Source organism: Physeter macrocephalus, chromosome 5 (genome assembly GCF_002837175.3).
Source record: "Physeter macrocephalus isolate SW-GA chromosome 5, ASM283717v5, whole genome shotgun sequence".
In the NCBI taxonomy this organism is placed as follows: domain Eukaryota; kingdom Metazoa; phylum Chordata; class Mammalia; order Artiodactyla; family Physeteridae; genus Physeter; species Physeter macrocephalus.
Window position 1 is genome coordinate 15,172,979 of NC_041218.1, and position 18,673 is coordinate 15,191,651.

Below are 18,673 nucleotides of genomic sequence, written 5' to 3' on the forward strand. Positions count from 1 at the left end.
GTCTCAGAGTAGACTTTGAGCAAGACAAAGCACATTTGTTATTCTGCACAGAGGAACTTTCATTTTGACTGTTCTTCTTCCCATCAGGAGAGCGTCTTGGGCATTCTGGGATCTGGAATGGTGTAATGACCTTATTAGGGAGAGGAATAAATCCTGAGTAACACAGTCAAGATTGAGTGCCCCAAGAAAGGGCATCTGGAAACATGAGCTTCTAAAATGCTAATAGTTTCTGTTATCTTTCAGGTGGTAAATGTGTCAAGGCTCGAGGGAGATGATAATCCCGTGCAGCTCATCTACTTTGTGGAGGATCAAGATGGCGAAAGACTCAGTGCAGTCAAGTCTTCAGATCTGATTAACAAGATAGATATCCAGAGAGCAGCCATCATCTTGGGTTACCGAATTCAAGGAGCTGTTGCCCAACGTAAGTGCGTGAGGTGTGGCCCCTCACAGTTATCTGTGCTGTGCTGGGGTCAAAAGCCTGTCTTTTTCTCACAATAAACTCCGAATTTAAAGCATTCTCATGTGCGCGTAGTAGATACAAGAGGTCGGTCATTAAAATTAATTTGCCAAGACCTTCTTTATTTTGATTGCATGCAGTTGTAGCATTCGCTGTTCTTTTTCCTACCCAGCATTTTATATTCATAGTGTTAATAGTGAGTTTTAGTGGCTTGAGTTAACTTTAATAATTTTCCCCTCCTCCTGTACTATTAAAAAAAAATTTTGTCTTAGGTAAAATAATGTGTTTTCTCTGTATATATTCCAAAATCTTACATGTCATACTTTGAATGTTGATGGGGACAGTGAGTCACACAGGAAGCTGGGAGGTGCCCTCTGCATTTACTGGCTTCCTTCTGGGTCTTTTAACACAAAGAAGTCCTTGATTCTTACCCTTTTCAATCCTGTTTCTCTCCCACCCTGTCCTCACATCACTCATAATTTAGAAAGAGGTATTTTGGAATTTCTTTATTATTGTTGGAAGAGTCTGGGCCCCTGCTCCTCTGGCAATGGCTACTCTCAGTGCCGTTTTTCCCCAACTCACAGATTTTGGGTATTTAAAATTAAGAAAAGGAGAGGCATGGAAGAGTATATTTCTCTAAATATACCTTTATGAATCAGACTACTGTTTTAATGTGGGTGTTTTTCCTTTATAATCCTGGGAGCAATCCTTGTAAGAGCTCAGAGAAACTTGCTCCCAACAGCAAAGGGATAACTACATGTTTAGAAGGAATTTAGCATCAGAGAGTGTTGAAAAACTCCCGAAAAACTTCGGCGATGAAGGCAGTTTTTAACAAATGACAGCTTTGAAATTATCCTCCATGATGGAATGTCCTTTGTAAGCGCTATACTTGACCCTGGAAACTAACCAGGATGAAGGCTATGGGCACACTTTCTCCATTTTATAGGTGATGATGGGAGAGTTGAAGCAAATAACCATTGGTGCTTTGTGTTTGTGTGTTTGAGATATGATTGTATATTAGTGTGTTCTATTTCAGAGCAGTGAGAAAAAAAATAATGAAGCATTTACTTGTGTTTCTTCATATATGGCATTTCTGATCGTTGGAGAAGTGCCCCACTCCAGCTAAGCACTTCACTTTTTAGAAGAGATTCATTGCAGTAGGCTCTGGGCACCCTTCAAGACTACTTTCGTCTGCTCTTGCCTCAGTTTCATGCTGAAAACCAACAGTCCTGAGATTGGGAGCCTAAGCCAACACCAGGGCCAGCCCCGAAACAGCTGCGGACTTGATGTCAGGCCCTCGTTTTGACGAGTCACAGGGTTTTACTAAGTTAGAACTAAGAAGAGTACCCAGTTGTCTCAGCTCCTCCGTTTGGTTGTGTCACTCCTATATTGTCAGCTGTTTTCATGCAGAATGAACTACATATACAAACTATATTCAGGTCAAATTAAAAAATGTAAAATTTTAACACTTTGCCACGTTCTCCATTTCCTGCGTAGTCTTTGCTTTGTGATTTGTGCTTCTTTCATAGTGCTTGTGCTTGAGAGGGCTTGCTCCCCTCCCTGGTCACTCTCTAAGGGGCCTAAACCCCAACTTCAACCAGCACTAAAGCATCTTTTTATTGTTACATCTTTGAGTAAAAACATTCTGATCCCGTAGCACGTGTTAACCATTATAGGATATGAAAAGAGAGTAAAAGTTAGTCCCTGGCCAGGAAGACTGATATATATTTGAAGAGACGCGGCTTAGAGTCATGACCATATTAATGAGCAAAGTAGTATAGTATATCAGGATGATACATTTATATAATAAGATGCATCGTAAAAGAGTAACGAGGTACCATTTACAAGGCCAAGACAACCAAGGACAAAAGAACTTAGACAAGGGGAATCTAGTGTGGTCATGGAGAGGTCGTTGTGAAGTGGCCCTAACGGATGAGAGAGTTGGGCAGGGAAGGGGGGCATTTTGGTTTTCAGAGCCTGGTGATTGGAACCTGAGCTTTAAGAGGACCAGGGAAGTAGTTTTAAGAAGAGCTGAGTCTTGCGAGAGGATGAGTACGGAATGAAGAGGATGAGGGCCCAGAACTGGGAGGCCGGGTTAGGGAGAGGAGCTGGTGAAGGAAATTAAGGAGGACAGCGTAATTGAAGCATGATCGTCCAAGGCCATGAAAGATGGGGGGCTGAGGCAGTGGAGGGGGTGGGGAGGTTGGGGAGTGGAGGATTCAAAATAAGTAAGTTGATTTAATGTAATTTAAAAATTGACAACTGGTATAGCAGTTTCAGTTAAAAGTCATGTTTTAATTGAAGGGTTGAGGGAGAGATCTGGGTAAGGAAATGAAGGCAGTGCTCATAGACTGCTTACTGGGACTTCTAGTTTTCGGTATGGCAACATTCCTGCAGTGAGAATTTAGGGAGGGACCTGGCAGAATAAACTGGACATCAGGAGACGTGGAATAAACCTCACTTTGCCGTTGAATTAGCCATGTTCCTTGAGACACGTCATTTATGTTAACTGTGATCCCTACTGTATTGTAGGTGGAACGTGTTGTGTTTGTTTACTGGGTCCCATTCCGTGTCATCAGGAGACCGTAGTCTCTCCCCAGTTGTCTTGAGCTGAAATGACAGGGACTCTCGGGGTTTCTCATGGAAGAGGGCACATTTGCCGCCCGGAAGGGCTGTCCAGGAAAGGAGTGCAGAGGACTCACTGAGAGACCTTTCTTCCTCATCTGCAGCTGTGGACAGGGTGAAGAGGCCGTCCCCTGAGTCCCAGAGCAGCAACCTCTGGGTCATTGTGGGCGTGGTCGTGCCAGTGCTGGTGGTGATGGTGATCGTCATCATCCTCTACTGGAAACTCTGCCGCACGGACAAATTGGACTTCCAGCCGGACACCGTGGCCAACATTCAGCAGCGTCAGAAGGTAAGGGACAGACCCCTGCCCCCGCCTTCACGTGAGCGTCTTGGGGACTGGGGTAGGGCAGGTCAGGCTCCTGGTACGGAAGGACAGGGGAGAGAGCTGGTCAGGAAGTCTTTTGGCTTTAGTGTTGGTGTCCCTTTGCCTCCCTGTTTGCTTAGAAACCCAGGTCTTCTGTAGTATCAAATACATGCCCAGAAAATGAAGCCGTGTAAAGGCTTAGCAATGCTGTGGGCTCTGAGTTCCACTGTGATTTTATTTTTGAGATGTTCAGTTAGAAGATCACATCCATTCCGTGTATGAGTTCTGATCTGTTTTAACCCTGGATATTTTCAGAGAACAAGAGCCAAGGGAGATTTTCTTTGATCTATGTATCTATTTCTTTCATACGCAACTCTGCTGGCCGGCTCCTTTATTTTCCATCCACCACATTGCAAGCCTACTTGTCCACCTTGATCAAGACCACATAATCATTAAAAAATGGTAATACATGCCTTAAACATTTTAACTTTATATATATATATATATATATACATACACACACGCACCCATACATATATATATATGTATATATATATATATATAATTAGTCTTTATTTGACAATCTTTAAAAAAAATTTGGAGTATTACCTTGATCAAGACCACATAATCATTAAAAAATGGTAATACATGCCTTAAACATTTTAACTTTATATATATATATATATATACATACACACACGCACCCATACATATATATATATGTATATATATATATATATAATTAGTCTTTATTTGACAATCTTTAAAAAAAATTTGGAGTATTAGTCTACCAAAAGGAATTCTGTGTGGTCTTTCTTGTGAAGAAACAACGCACATAAAGCATCAGCTGCAGTTTCCAGTTTGGGTTTCTTTAGAGAAGAGCAAAGCAACCTGAGTACAAAATATTCTAGATTTTTTTCAATATCCCCCCTCCCACCCTACTCTGCAGTCTTTTAGAGTTAATTCTCCTACACCTAATTTGACAGCAGTTTCTTTTTTCTTTCTTTTTTTTTTTTTAGCAGCTCCTTTTCCATGTCTTTCCAGGCATTCAATTTAGTTTTTATGGTAATAGCAGTTCCCTTGTCACACTTAGGTTTCGACAGTTTCTGCAGTATTTTGTCACATACCAATTTCAGAGCGAACACATAGCCTCTTGGTCAGTATCCAGCTCCCCTGGTGAGCAAGAACATGCCAAGTAAGAGAAGAGCTCATTAGGTACAAACATTGAGCTCAGCAGGCAGGTCAGCCACACCCAGGGCGTGGGAAGTGGTGGTCACGGACTCTGTTTATTAACATGTACCCACTATGCATCTCAAACATTTAGAGGACTCACTCGACTCTAAAAGTTTGCTAAGAAAAAGCAAGCCCGAGGCAGAAGAACAAGAAATAAAGGATCGCCCTATTAACCTTTTGATTTTACTCTGATTTTCTGGGTATAAAAAAATTCTGCACATTATCAACCTAGACCTGATGGATGAAAAAAATAAGTTTTATTTTAAAATTCATTTTGTTTGTAAAAGTAAATGAAGAGCATTCTTTTTCTTACAAATTAAATAAGAAATGCAAACTCTTGATTAAATCGCAAGCTTATGGTTACCCAGTATTTTGGAAGCAGTTTCTACTAAGGTTATATTTATTACCTATCTTCATTTATTATTTACATAGTCTGCTAAGGTCGTTTTGTTGTTAGACTGGTGAATAGCACGGAAAAAACATGGAAAAAAGTCCTTACTCTACTAAATGATTCACAGTGTGAATTTCATCGTAGTGAGATCAACAGTAGGTTTGGAAATGCTTTTGTTCTGGTGAAAGAGTTTAACCAGTGTAGATGGTTATATATTTAGGTCAGTAATGTGCCGTGCTTCCTAACATAAACACTCCCGTGGAAGCCCATCCATTGTCTGTTACTTCAGTAAACTATCAGAGGACAGCATCCCTTGAGTTCACAGCAGACTATTCTGCCAGCTTTCGCCTTCTCCCACTTTTACTTCTGAAAGAGTCTCACGTCCCAGATGTTGCTGTACATCAGAATGGACAGTTTCCAGTAGAACTTGAAGCCTTTGGAGTCCCTTTTCTGCAAGTGCTGCCTGGATCTGTGCATTCCCTTTTACAGCATCTTTGCAGGAAAGGCCTTCTGCATGGAGGACTCCCTGAGAGAACAGGTGTTTTCTGACCCTGTTAGGAGCGTAGCAGGGTCTTTGTTTTGCTGGCAAAGGCACTCACCATATAGATCTTGTCATGTTTTTATAGTGAGAAAATGATGATTTCTATTTAGTTTAAAAATAAATCTCTCTACTTCATAAGCGTTTCTTCTAAGATTATCTGGCAATAGTGAAGCCCCTGTTCCTTGGGGCACTTTGCAAAGATGCTGTCTTCCCTGTGACCGCAAGAGCTCTTTTTCCTTCTTGTGCGGCTCTGTGTTTTCTCTCTACGCTCTGCTCACCCCGCCCCCTGACGGCGCTTCACCACTACTCTCTGAAATCTTTTAGCAAATCCCAGAGCTGCAGACATCTGGAAACAATAAATCTGCTGACCCAAAATCCACACCCCCTTCTTCTTGTAACCAGAAGGAAACCTCTTCATATTGTCTGGGAGTAGATTAGTTTTGAAATATGATGAGAGAGGCCATTCTATCTTATTCTGAAACAGGGTCTTTTAAAATTTCTAATGATAAAGAAAAAAACCCCTAACCCAAGTCTTTCTTTTATCTGTATTCCCTTTAATCTGTAGCCCAAAGGCATCACTTTTTTACTGCTCCCAGTAAAATTGCAGCTTGGACCCGCCTCGCCCTGTTGAGGTTCTATTTAAAGACATGAATGGCATTGGCTAGATGCTGCCGGCCCTGTGGAAACTTGTTCCTTCTGCCGGGGACAGTCCACACCCCCTGGTTGGCCTAGGACCCTGGTTCCTAGCCTGCTGGCTCTGTGGGCAGCCAGATGGAGCCGCCTCAGCCACTGCATGTTCATTCACCAAACGCCGAGCATTTGCTCTCAGCCAAGCAGGGCTGGGCTGGGTGACAAGCACGGATAACACGCGATCCCTGCCTTCGAGGGCTTTCATAAGGGAGAAGGACAAGCAGCTAAAAACTGACACGCGGCAGCGTAAGTCTGTCCAGGGCGCTGAGGGAGCACAGGCAAGGGGCAGCCGCCCCTGCGTCTGGAGGTTGCGGAGGTAAAGTGGGCCCAGGCAGGAAGGATGGAGCACAGGTGAGTGGAAGGAAGGGCACAGCCAAAGCCGAGGCCACAGAAGTAGGCAAGAGCCATTCCTGGAGGGGTTTATGGGACCCGTCAGGGGGCGGAGGTGATGCTGTAGGCCCTGGGAGCCACTGAGGGGGGTCTTGGGGTGGGGGGCTTGGACACATCTGTGTTTGGAACCGCCACTTAAAGGGCTCAACGGGTTGAAGGGAGGCTCCAAGAGCGTTTCTTCCATCTGAGCCGAGTTCATCTCCTCCCCCTCTGCAAGGATCCTGGTAACACCTAAAGTGTTGGTGGTTTCAGTGCACCCACGTGATTTGCCGCGGCCTGGGGGCGGGAGAATCTTGGAGGACTGCTCGCCACCTCCTAGACCTCAGGGTGACCGGCGGCCCCATGCTGGGCTGCAGTGGAGACCCGCAGATGGCAATAGGTTCTCCTTGTCTCCACCTCCTGAATGCAAGCAGCCTGGTGGCTGTAGTGACTTTTCACACACCACACCCATCAAATAGCAGATGCTTAAACAATGGCTCTCTCTTCAAGGCTGCACATTTTTATTCAGCCGCTTTGGGGATTTGCTCTGTGGTTTCTCTTGTCTTCTTAACTGCTCCTTCCCAGGGGTTCAGGCTAACCCGAGTACTGGGGACTTCACTCTGTCGTGTTCCATCTGGGTCGCATTATATTTATGGCTTACATGTTTTAAAATTCATCAGGCGTCTCTCCTGTTACTTGGCTGACCTGCTCTACCAGCCCACCCTAACTTGTCAGCGACATATTCCGATGAGATACAGACAACGGGGTCTGTCCCTTCTGTGATATATTAAAGAAACAAGGAACAAAAGAGCCATCTTTCCTCAGAAAACCTGAGTCCTAATGGGAATATTGAAGGCACTAATGAATTGTGACTCTTTTATAAAATGCTGATTGACGCTTATTCTGCATGTGGAGGCTGGAGGCACAATACAGCCAAACTTAACTCTAGATTTTTTTTTAAGACTTGGAAAAACTAGAAAAAGTGTTCCAGAAAATAAGGATGAAACAAAAGGAGCCAATTCCATAAGTGAGGAGGACAGTGTTTTCTCTAATTTTTTCCTTCTGTGTAGACGGCTTTTGTGTGTAAGCAAAAAAATTTCTATTGTTATAGAAGGTGACTCACCCATCCTGAGAGAAGTCAGGGATCTAATGAACGTATTTAAAGATATTAGTCGGAGGCTTCCCTGGTGGCGCAGTGGTTAAGAATCCGCCTGCCAAGGCAGGGGACACGGGTTTGAGCCCTGGTCTGGGAGGATCCCACATGCTGCGGAGCAGCTAAGCCCGTGTGCCACAACTACTGAAGCCAGCACACCACAACTACTGAGCCCAGGTGCCACAACTACTGAGCTTATGCTCTAGAGCCTGCGAGCCACAACGACTGAGCCCATGTGCCAAAACTACTGAAGCCCGTGTGCCTAGAGCCTGTGCTCCGCAACAAGAGAAGCCACCACAATGAGAGGAAGCCCATGCACCGCAACGAAGAGTAGCCCCCTGCTCGCCGCAACTAGAAGAAAGCCCGTGCACAGCAATACAGCCAAAAATAAATAAATAAAATATAATAAATAAATAAAAAACATAAAAGTAAACCTAACCGCATTTTCATAAAGACAAGCAAAAAAAAAAAAAAAAAAAACTTACCAAAAAAACAGATATTAGTCAGAATTAGCAAAAGCCAGCAGGACTTTAAAGTTATAATGGATGTATATTTCATATGACATCTACCCTTTTCTTGGTTCCCCACAAAATCCTGTAAGTTTGGTGCTTCAACTGACCTTTTTGAAATTCATTCAGTCATCAGATATTTATTGAGGATCTACCGTGTGTCATGTCCTGTTGCTGAATTATAAAATTTTGTATCTAAATTTATATCTATAGCTTTATCTGGTTTCTGAGAACTCTCAGCTGACTATATTAACTGCTTGACGTTTCACTGACCAACAGCAATAACATTGCTGTCAATCTCATTTGCATGGTGCCTTGGCATTTATGAAGCATTTTGACATTGTCAGGGAGGAAGAAATGTTCTAGGTTTTCCTGGTTGGTCTACAAATTAAATTGACCTGAGACAGGTTAACAGGAGAAAATCACAGAAAGGTTTAATAACATGTATACATGGGAGAGACCCATGTATAGAACTGAGTAACTCAGTTCAAAATGACCAAAACCCTCACCTTAAATATCACCTTCAGCTAAAGACAAAAGAGGATGTTGGTGGTGGTTTGGGACTTCAGAGAGGAGGAAGCCAGTTCACATGGAGATGGAAAAGCAAATGTTTGCTAAACAAATGCCTGCTGGGCCAGTCAGAGACACGGGACGCAGAGAGGAGTGGTGATAGCTCTCTTTCTGGAATAGGTCCTCTGTCTATGTTCTGTTAGGCAGTTGGTGGGGGAAGGGAATATCAAACTTTCTTCCTGAGTCTTTTGGGCTTTGATTGTTTTCAGCTTGAAATAATCCGCATGCCGGAGAGACATTTGGGGGTAGCAGATTTTGTTTCCCTATGACATATACGTGTGTACAGTATGTTTCTTACATGAACCCGAGATCGTGTCAGGGAAGGCATTTAGTTCCTGGGCTTGGGTACAGACTGCACCAAGGAAGCAGTGCTGTCCATGTTTTTCCCTTATCACTTTGGAGACCTTTGCTTAGAGGAGGCAGTCTGGGGCTCCTCCTTCAATTTTGATAAAGCAAATCATCTAAGTTGCAAAAGAGGTGATGTTGATGATTAAATGACTGTTGATTATATCTGTTATTCTTTCATTTATTTATTTAAATATTTATTTATGTAGTTTTGGCTGCGTCCGGTCTTGGTTGCAGTGCTCTGGCTTACTTGCCCTGTGGCATGTGGTATCTTAGTTCCCTGACCAGGGATCGAACCTGCACCCCCCTGCATTGGAAGGCGGAGTCTTAACTACTGGACCACCAAGGACGTCCCTATTCTTTCACTTAGAGGCACCTTATGGAGCTAAAATGAGGTGCAGCTGGGGTAAAAGCAGACACACGGATGACGGGTGTGCTGCTTCTGTGAAGTAGGAGAAGGATTCTTCAGAAAGGAGAAACCAAAAGTTTATATACAGAAGTTGTCTGTGTGGAATTTGATTCCTTTAGAAGGGCCACATGCCCCTAGGAAGGTGTACACCCCCAGAGATTCGGGGAGCCCAGCTGAAGGTGGTTGGTAGGCCGGGGGGAGCCATGGAGCTGCAGGTTTGGGCTCATTGTTTGGGAAACAGCGTTTGTGCGCCGAGGACTGCGTGCCACTCACAATCTGCCCTTGTGTGGTGAAGTAGACTGCTGGTAACACGATACCATTAACTTAGAAAATATAGGCATGCCAGTCTTTGCCTGTTGTTTCTGAGCAGTATCTTTGTGAACTCTATTTGTGGTAAGTTCTGTCTCCCTCTGCTGGCTTAAGCCATTATTGCAGGCTGCTTTCCTTCTACCCATCCAGCCTAGATTTTTAGTGCTAAAAGACCTTAAGAGGTCACAAATCGAAGCCATGGACGTCGTCGCTCACCTGTGCATAAAGTTAGCACAAATACGCCAAAACCTTTCCCTTCTACACGCGGTATATTGTCTAGAAAAGCTCCTTAGATGGGTTATCCTTTGTCTTCTGACCGATAGGACTCTCTGCGGGCGGGCGTGGAATTCAGCCCGATGGGATTGCACGTGGGGCTCCTCCCAAGGACACCCTTGGGACAACTACTAACATGCGGGTTATTTTCCTCTACTTTGTAAGCTCAAATAAAGGAAATGGTTAACACCCACCGCTGGCACTTTCAGTGTCACCAAAATAGTGCCTCACCTTTATTGCCCACGTTTCTGTACTTCTTCAGACCTCTTTCTGTCTTAGCACAGGCCTAGAAGCTGACCCTGGACTCGGCGGTCACAGGGCTCACAGGGTTTCTGTTGTGGGTTTGCTGTTGGTACCGGGTATCCCCTGGTCGGCCTTCTGCATCCACCAGTGTGAGGGGTGCACTTGAGAAGACTCTTCTTTCCTTCTTTGTGCCCCCATTACTTCCGTTGGCCACTCCTTTCTAGAAATTCTTTATTCCCTTGGCTTCTGTTACATTGAAGTTTCCAAATTCTTCTGTTTCTTTGAAGTCGCCTATTTTGTTCCTGACTTCCTTTTTCTCCTCTTAGCTGCAAACTGTTAGATGTTCTCCAACGGTTTATCCACAGGCTCTGTTTTCATCTTGGAAAATCTCAACTCCTCTACGTGTCACCTTCTGTACAGGTGCTCTCAAGGTCACCACCTCCAGCCTGAGAGCTCCCCCAAGCTTGTCCTCTGTTTCCAGCTACGCTGAGCTACTTTTCTTTGGAGCTTTTCCTGCCATCTCAAACTAAGCATGTGTGAAGCGGAACCTGTCTTTTTACCTCTTTGTCATCATCCCTTCGCAACTCACCTTTTTCTCTTAATGTCACGTCTGCTGTTCGGGATACCCTGAATGTAGCTTCATGTCAGCACTGGAGTCTTTCTCCCCTTTGCCTCTCGAGTCTGTGTTCACCTTCCATGTCCTTCTGCCTGGTCTCTAGAGCCGTTCATTCCTTCCCATTTTCCAGAGCTTTTCATTTCTTCCCATTTTCACTGCTGAGGTTTGGGCCCAGGCTTTCGTCATTTCGTGTACGTAGTACTGTTGGGCCCTCTGACTGGTCTCCTTTTGTCCTAAATGCTTGCATTTTAGAAATCTGCCTCTTCAGAACCATTTAGTGGTTTTCTGCTCTAGAAGCTGGCACGTGGAGCCATCTACATACAGGCTGGCCTTCTCTCATTCCCCTACATCCTGACCGTTCTAGTGCAGCTAATGTAATCTTTTCCCAAACCTCAAGTCTTCTCTGGTCCTTGACACAACTTAGAACAATCTCTGTGTAGCCACCCCTTTTTATCTCCAAGTTCGGCCTGTCCTCTGGGGCCTGGCACAAGTCCCCAGTCTCTAGGAAGAATATCTCACCCACGTCACCCTCTGGAATTGTGTAGCTGCTCTGACAGCGGTCAGGGATTGTCTTGTGATGTCTTTTGTATTATGGTCTAAATATTTAATCCTTGTACTTGAATCTGTAGCAAGTATCTGTCTTTTCTGCAAACTCTAGGTATAAACCTTGTGCAGGTCAGTGCTTTAGAGATGCATGTTGAGCTGGATGGGTAGAAGTGCAAGCACACTCTTGAATCAGAAGCTGGCCCTCACAATCTCATCTTACATTCCTCAGATTCAGATTGATTTCCCGTGTGTGTGTGTGTGTATGTTTGTGTATGTCTGTTTCAGTTGCAGATCCCTAGCGTGAAGGGCTTCGACTTTGCTAAGCAGCATCTGGGTCAGCACAATAAAGATGATATACTGATCATCCACGAGCCAGCACCGCTGCCAGGACCTGTGAAGGACCACACCACGCCCTCTGAGAATGGAGATGTGCCGAGCCCCAAGGCAAAGATCCCTTCCAAGAACATCCGTCACAGAGGAAGGTTCTTACTGGGCTTTCTGTAGTGTTCTCTATCGTGGCACGCGTTTCTGTTTTCCATTTGTCAGTTTCCAGTAGCAGAAAGGCTGATGGTGAGCGTTGTCCGGGTCTGCAGCCTGGAAGACTGACAACATTTGCCCAAAGTCAACGAATCTGATGGCTCTTGATCCACTCTAATGGACTCTCAAAGGAGGCCTGTGTGCTTTCCTTCCCCAAAGTGTTTATGATTATAAATCACTGTCCATCATGGTTTGGTGGTCCGCCTGGAACTTCATTAGGGATTGACCAGCTCTAGGGTACATATTGTGGGGTCACCATGCCAGGCCCTCTGGAGGTGATATTAGGAATAATGTATAAAAAAGTGCATGGCGTAGGATACACACTCAGCCAGTATCAGCTTTGCCCTTGCCCGTATGCCAGCCACTGGAGCTGTGGCTTCCTTGCTCGGTCTGCAGGTGACCTTCATCATATCCCTCTTTCCTTGCTTGGCTTTTCGCCATGTGCTCCTCTTGTCACCCTGTTAGCGTGTGTGCGTGGATTCTTCCTCGCCTCCCCCTGCCCAGCTCCTCATTCCCAGTTAATTCCCATTCCACTTATCAAAATTAAGCGCACAGAGAACTGCTTGCTAACAGTCTACCTACCATCACCCTGTGACCCTGTGAGACGGGCTACAGCTGTGTGAAGACATGGTTCAGAATCAGGTTTTATTAACTTGACTTTAGATCAAAGCATGTTCAGGCTTTGGTATTGAAGCCTCAGATTATCAGCTTTCCTTTGAGCTTTGGAGCTCCAAATCCTGATTTTCTGCTGAGAAGGGGAAAGTGTGTGATCACACCAACATTCAAAATGATCTTAACGTTTCTGACTTAACAAAAAGCCCACTCCAGGGTTTCTGGCCTGGTTTTAAGAATTTAATGAATGTTAGAACACACTCTTTACAAAAGAAGATGAATAATGTAGAGAGATATCATTTGCTTAATTACTTTGCAGAGTGAGAGTAAATCAAATCATTAAAGATTATTGAATATGCTAGTACAATATAACAAAGTCTTTTTTTCTCCTCTGGTAGCCTCGTCCTAAACATTTAGTCACAACATCTTAATGTTCTGCATGGTTAATATCATATTTTAGCATGTCTCAGGGGCACCAGAAGGTCTCGGCATTTCAGGAAGCCCAAAGAGAAGGGGTGTTAACGGATTAAGGATTTTCACTAGCCTGGTGCAACCTGGGTTCTGTGACACCCTTGCTTTTTATATATAGAATCCAATCTCAGCGATAATCATTGCCTTTGTGTTGTAAGTGTAGGCTTCTTCCAAAGATTTGGAGTTATATGGGGTGACTGCAGAACTACCCTGGCTTCCTAGAAATTCTGCAGACCCAGCTAACGCCTAACCAAGCTTGAACTCCAGATCCTCTAATCCAGCCCATGGCAGCCCGAGACTGCCAGTCTAAGCCCAGGGAGCTGGGGGACCATCCTCCACTGGGTACCTGGTTTCCTACCGTTTGTTGAAATGAGCCCACAGCCATTTAGTCAGCTGTGTCAAGCTGTCTGCACAAGGTGACTGTGTGCTATTCATGTGGTCCTTGAAGACGCCATGCGACGAAACGAAACAATGTTTTGGACTGTTCGATTTCCTCCCAGTTTTGCCTGGAAGCCTGACTTCCACATCCACATGAATGTGACCTTTCCCCCCTTTCTTTCTTTTTCCTAATGTTTGTATTTGTTTTGTGTCTGCAGAGTTTCTCCCTCAGATGCTGACTCTACAGTAAGTGAAGAGTCCAGTGAGACGGAAGCAGGGGACAAGACTCCAGGAGCGGTGACCGATGGCAAGTCCCACAGAGCCCTACAGAGTGGTCTGTGCCCCTTCTTGTTCTCCACTTCAAAAGTAGTAATTATGAGGGGATTCCCTGGTGGTCCAGCGGTTAGGACTCCGTGCTTTCACTGCTGAGGGCTGCAGGTTTGATCCCTGGTCAGGGAACTAAGATCCCACAAGCTGTGCGGTGTGGCCAAAAAAAAAAAAAAAGTAACTATGAGGTTCCAATAGACTAGGATTTTATACTACTTCAAATGCAGAACATTAAAAAAACACACAAAACCTGTGCAGTAGAATATTCATCGTTCGTTTAGTGAATTTCTCAGATTGACTCTCACCATCTAACACTGTTTTTGTGTCTGCATTGGGATGGGGCCGTGCTAGAAGTTAAGAGGTTCACCGATATAGTTTGAGGTTAACAGTCACCTTCTACTCTAGTGGCGGCTCCTAACGATTTTCCTCTCCGAAGAACAAGGAGGAACCACACTAAAACCAGAGTCTCAAAAACTGCATCCAGGATTCAGTGACCTTTTTGGGAGCCTGTTCAAGTATTTCACAGTTGTCACTGTTAGAAAGTTGATTATTTCTCATAGGTCCAAGTGCATTATATTTGGTCCTGGTCCTAGATCTGTCTTCCAGAAATAGTGTGATTAGATGGTTTAGCATATATTTATATGTGTTGTCAGATGCTGTAACTCCTTAGGCCAGGTATGAAATGTACTTCACTCCCCTTCTAAAGAGTATTGTCATAAAACTTATGCCCTGCAGTAGAACTAAGCCCATAGGTGGCCTTAGTAGACTTGGAGCATTTTTTGGCCTGATGACAAGGTAGCTTGGTTTTAGTTGAATTGATTCTGTTAAATGTGCTAGTACAGCTCTTATACTTGCTGGAGTTTTATTTATGCTTCAGGGTTGTGTTTTAGTAATGCAAAAAAAAATTGCGGTGCCTCAGGATATTATTTTTACTTCTATTTATTTATTTATTTGGCTGTGCCACTTGCAGGATCTTAGCTCCCCTGCCAGGGATTGAACCCAGGCCCTTGGCAGTGAAAGCGTGGAGTCCTAACCACTGGACCGCCAGGGAGTTCCCAGCATATCATTTTTAATAGTAATTTTTATACTTACATTTTCATCACAAATTTCTTTGTATAAAGATGCAGTACAGAGTGAACCATATTCTATAAATGAATAGATTCCAGTTGGAAGCTGGAGGGCCTGTTCTATCACTGTCATGTTTGTGACTTTGTATGTCCCTTAGTCTTTGGGGCTCCTGTGGGACTAAACTAGCTGGTTTTTGAGATTCCTTCCAGTTTCTTCCAGTTGTTTCTTTTTTAATGTTAAAAAAGTACCCCTTAGAATAAGGGAAGAATAAAGAATTTTTTCTTTAGCTCTGATTTCATAGACTCTTAAAAATTATTTAGCATTATGGTAACAGGTGTACTGTTTCAGATAGACAGGATTAAAATCTAATTTTGATTCTGGGAAAGAAATGTTTGGGGGGAAAAAAATCAGCTCTGGAGTTTCTTAATTTCTGTTAATTGCATATCTGAGAAAATCTTGCTTTTAAGTCCTTTACTGATAGTATTAGAACCAGTATATTCTACATGGGTAACAAAAATCAAACATCACTCTCAACATATATTTAAAATCCAAGTAGTAAGCATGTCAGTGTTGGGACTCGACTCAGAGTTGACCATGGAAGAAGACAAGAGGGCTAGATGTTCTCGTGGGTCCTAGAAGCTCAGATGCCGCTGTTTTGATGTGAAGATGCACCAGAATTTGTACATTATTTTCATGCTTTAGAAAGATGGTTTTCTCGCTACAAATATCAATTCACCTGTAAAACTTCATTTACTTCTTAAAAATTTTAGTGCTGCCATAAAGGTGTTTTATTGCTGGCCTAGAACTTAGTCAATGAAATACCCTATAAAAATATTCAGAATTTTTATTCATAGCTTTTAAATTATTTTGTAATTCACATAAAAATCCATCTTGTGTTGCAAATCCTCATGAAATACAAATTAATGGAGGCGGAAGATCGCTTGAGAACCATTCTGGGTCCCTCCTCCATGCTGCCCTGGGACCAGCGTTCCTGCTCACTACAGCGGGTGCCGTGGCTGCTGGGTCTCTTTAGACTCCTTGGCAAGGCTTTCGATGGCTGTCACAAGTCATCCAGCATTTTCAGGGCCCACCTTGCAATGGAAGCTGAGAAAAGACCATTGTTTTGGTTTTGGGTCATTTCAAGGTTGTACTTTACTCCTTCCCAGCTAAGCATTTTTGGAAGGTGGCTAGACCACGATGCATACACCTTTACAACCTTCGAGACCCCTATGAGATTATGCACTCTGTGTTCAGTGTCCCTGTGTTCACAGTTATTGCGGTTTTAGAATAAGTCACATCATCACCACTGCTTCCCCTTAGCAAAGTTGTGAAGATGGCTGAGGTTTGGAGTAACACACGTTCCTTAAGCGAAGGCAGCTACATTCAGGCTACCAGTGCTGTGTACAGGCATAATTCTAGTTTTCTCTGTCTCTTCTTTTTCATCAGAAATAAACCACGTAGGTAAGGATGGCTAAATGCTGAGTATTTTCTTTATGCTCTCCGTAGGTTGCATGTATGCAAGGCTGTGATTTTTAAGTAGTTAGAACTGCATTAATTTGAATTCAGCAAGTCCAGATTCTGGAATCTCACATAGGAACTAAGCTGACATTTACTTTTGCACATGCTAAAGAGTTTGCAAAGCAAATTAAATTTTTAACAACATTGTAGGGTGACTATTTTGACTACATCTAACATCAGAGTTTTTCAAGTAATTGTGGAGGACACATTTATAAAATGATTGAGACCATAAATTATAAGTCTCCTCTTTCCATTATAGTGAATTCGCAGAGGCCTCTTCGAGGTAGAATTTTATAAACTTAGTTGAGATGGCTAGTCATTTACTCATCCAGTTAACAGATGTTTACTAAGGGCCTGTGATGGGTTAGGTGCTGGGACAGGATGAAGACGAAGAGACAGATGTGATCCCTGCCTCACAGGATATTAATGTGGGTCACAGGCCTTAGTATTAATGCAGTGTGATGTATTTACCTATAGATAATGAAATTAATATTTCTTTGAAAATGTGCTATTGCTTCGGTATTTCAGTAATTCAGATCGCCTTTGCCTGTGTCATTCTGCTTTGTGGGCATTATCCTATACTGTAATTTCTATCATTTTATATATATATATATTTTTGTTTGTTTTATAATATTTGAAGAGAAAGGACTTTAATTAAAGTCCCTACTTGCCTTAAGGCAGGATTCACACAGTATTGATCTCTATGTAGCCCTTGTACTTTCCATTGGTCGCTATTATCCAGGTAGTTTTTTTTTTTTTTTTAATTGTGCAATGCATAGCAAACAATAAAAATAACTGTGTTTATAATATGTATTATACATATATTTCAATGTATAATAACCCAGTTTGTTTATATATATGTATGGAGATATATGTATGTGTGTATATATAATATATGAATATGACAAATAACAGACTGCTCTTTTCAGCCTTTTGGAAGGGCTGGGTTCCAGGCAGTATAGAAGTTCAGGGTTTTCTGCGTGTCCCCTGCTTCTCCTGTTGCAGTTGGTGAATTTTAGAGTGAGGATCCAGCTTGGGAGTGGGATGGGGCCTGGACAGGAGTCAGACACAGGCCTGCAGCTCCCTGGACCCAGGCAGGCAGACAGCACAGGGGGAAGGGGCCTTTCTTCCTGGTCACCTTTGCACCCTGATCTTGTTACCATCCTGGAGGAAAGCAGTCTCAGCCTTAGGTATCAGTAGCTTAATGGGACACCCTTTGTGACATTTGCTGTCACTTTAAAAGTTTGGGTTAGCAAGGCTAGCCTTATCTGGTGAAGCTAATTATCTCCTTCTAGGCTTCTTGCCTGTAATTTGAGTAGCTGAAGGGATGAATGGTGGTGTCTGGCTGTGCTTGTATTGTGCAAATGGTCACGCTTCCTCCAGGCAGGGAAAGAAAGCTGGAGAATAGCCTGAATCCAGACAAGTATGCCTCCTCAACAAGAGAGATGTCTTCATTCACAGAGCTATGTACATAATTTCTAATCACTTGGGATAGCAAATGAATATAATTCAAATTGAGAGGAAGTACAAAGATTTATGTACCACTGATGTGCATTCCTTCTATACAATATCAACTACTACTCCTTACTGCTTTGCTCAACACTTCTTTTTTAAAATTTTTTAATTTAATTTTTAAAATTTTTTTACACAGCAGGTTCTTATTAGTCATCAATTTTATACACATCAGTGTATACATGTCAATCCCAATCTCCCAGTTCATCCCACCCCCACCCCCACCACCACTTTCTCCCCTTGGTGTCCATACGTTTGTTCTCTACATCTGTGTCTCAACTTCTGCCCTTGCAAACCAGTTCATCTGTACCATTTTTCTAGGTTCCACATATATGCGTTAATATATGATATCTGTTTTTCTCTTTCTGACTTGCTGCACTGTGTGTGACAGTCTTTCGATCCATCCACGTCTCAACAAATGACCCAATTTTGTTCCTTTTTATGGCTGAGTAATATTCCATTGTATATACGTACCACATCTTCATTATCCATTTGTCTGTCGATGGGCACTTAGGTTGCTTCCATGACCTGGCTGTTGTAAATAGTGCTGCCGTGAACATTGGGGTGCATGTGTCTTTTTGAATTATGGTTTTCTCTGGGTATATGCCCAGTAGTGGGATTGCTGGATCATATGGTAATTCTATTTTTAGTTTTTTAAGGAACCTCC

General features: G+C 43.2%; 1 protein-coding gene across 3 annotated transcripts in view; it reads left to right on the plus strand.

Annotated features, from left to right (window-relative positions):
* KIAA1549 (KIAA1549 ortholog) overlaps positions 1-18,673 on the plus strand; it is a 146,361-nt gene that overhangs the window by 77,284 nt on the left and 50,404 nt on the right. For all 3 annotated transcript variants that reach the window (XR_008617313.1, XM_028489705.2, XM_055084809.1), the window contains 4 exons: positions 244-421; positions 3,187-3,371; positions 11,869-12,065; positions 13,800-13,915. Coding sequence is in view for 2 of the 3 variants with exons in the window: in XM_028489705.2 (XP_028345506.1) it covers positions 244-421; positions 3,187-3,371; positions 11,869-12,065; positions 13,800-13,915 (676 nt within the window). In the remaining variant the exon portion in view is untranslated. The remainder of the gene's footprint in view (positions 1-243; positions 422-3,186; positions 3,372-11,868; positions 12,066-13,799; positions 13,916-18,673) is intronic.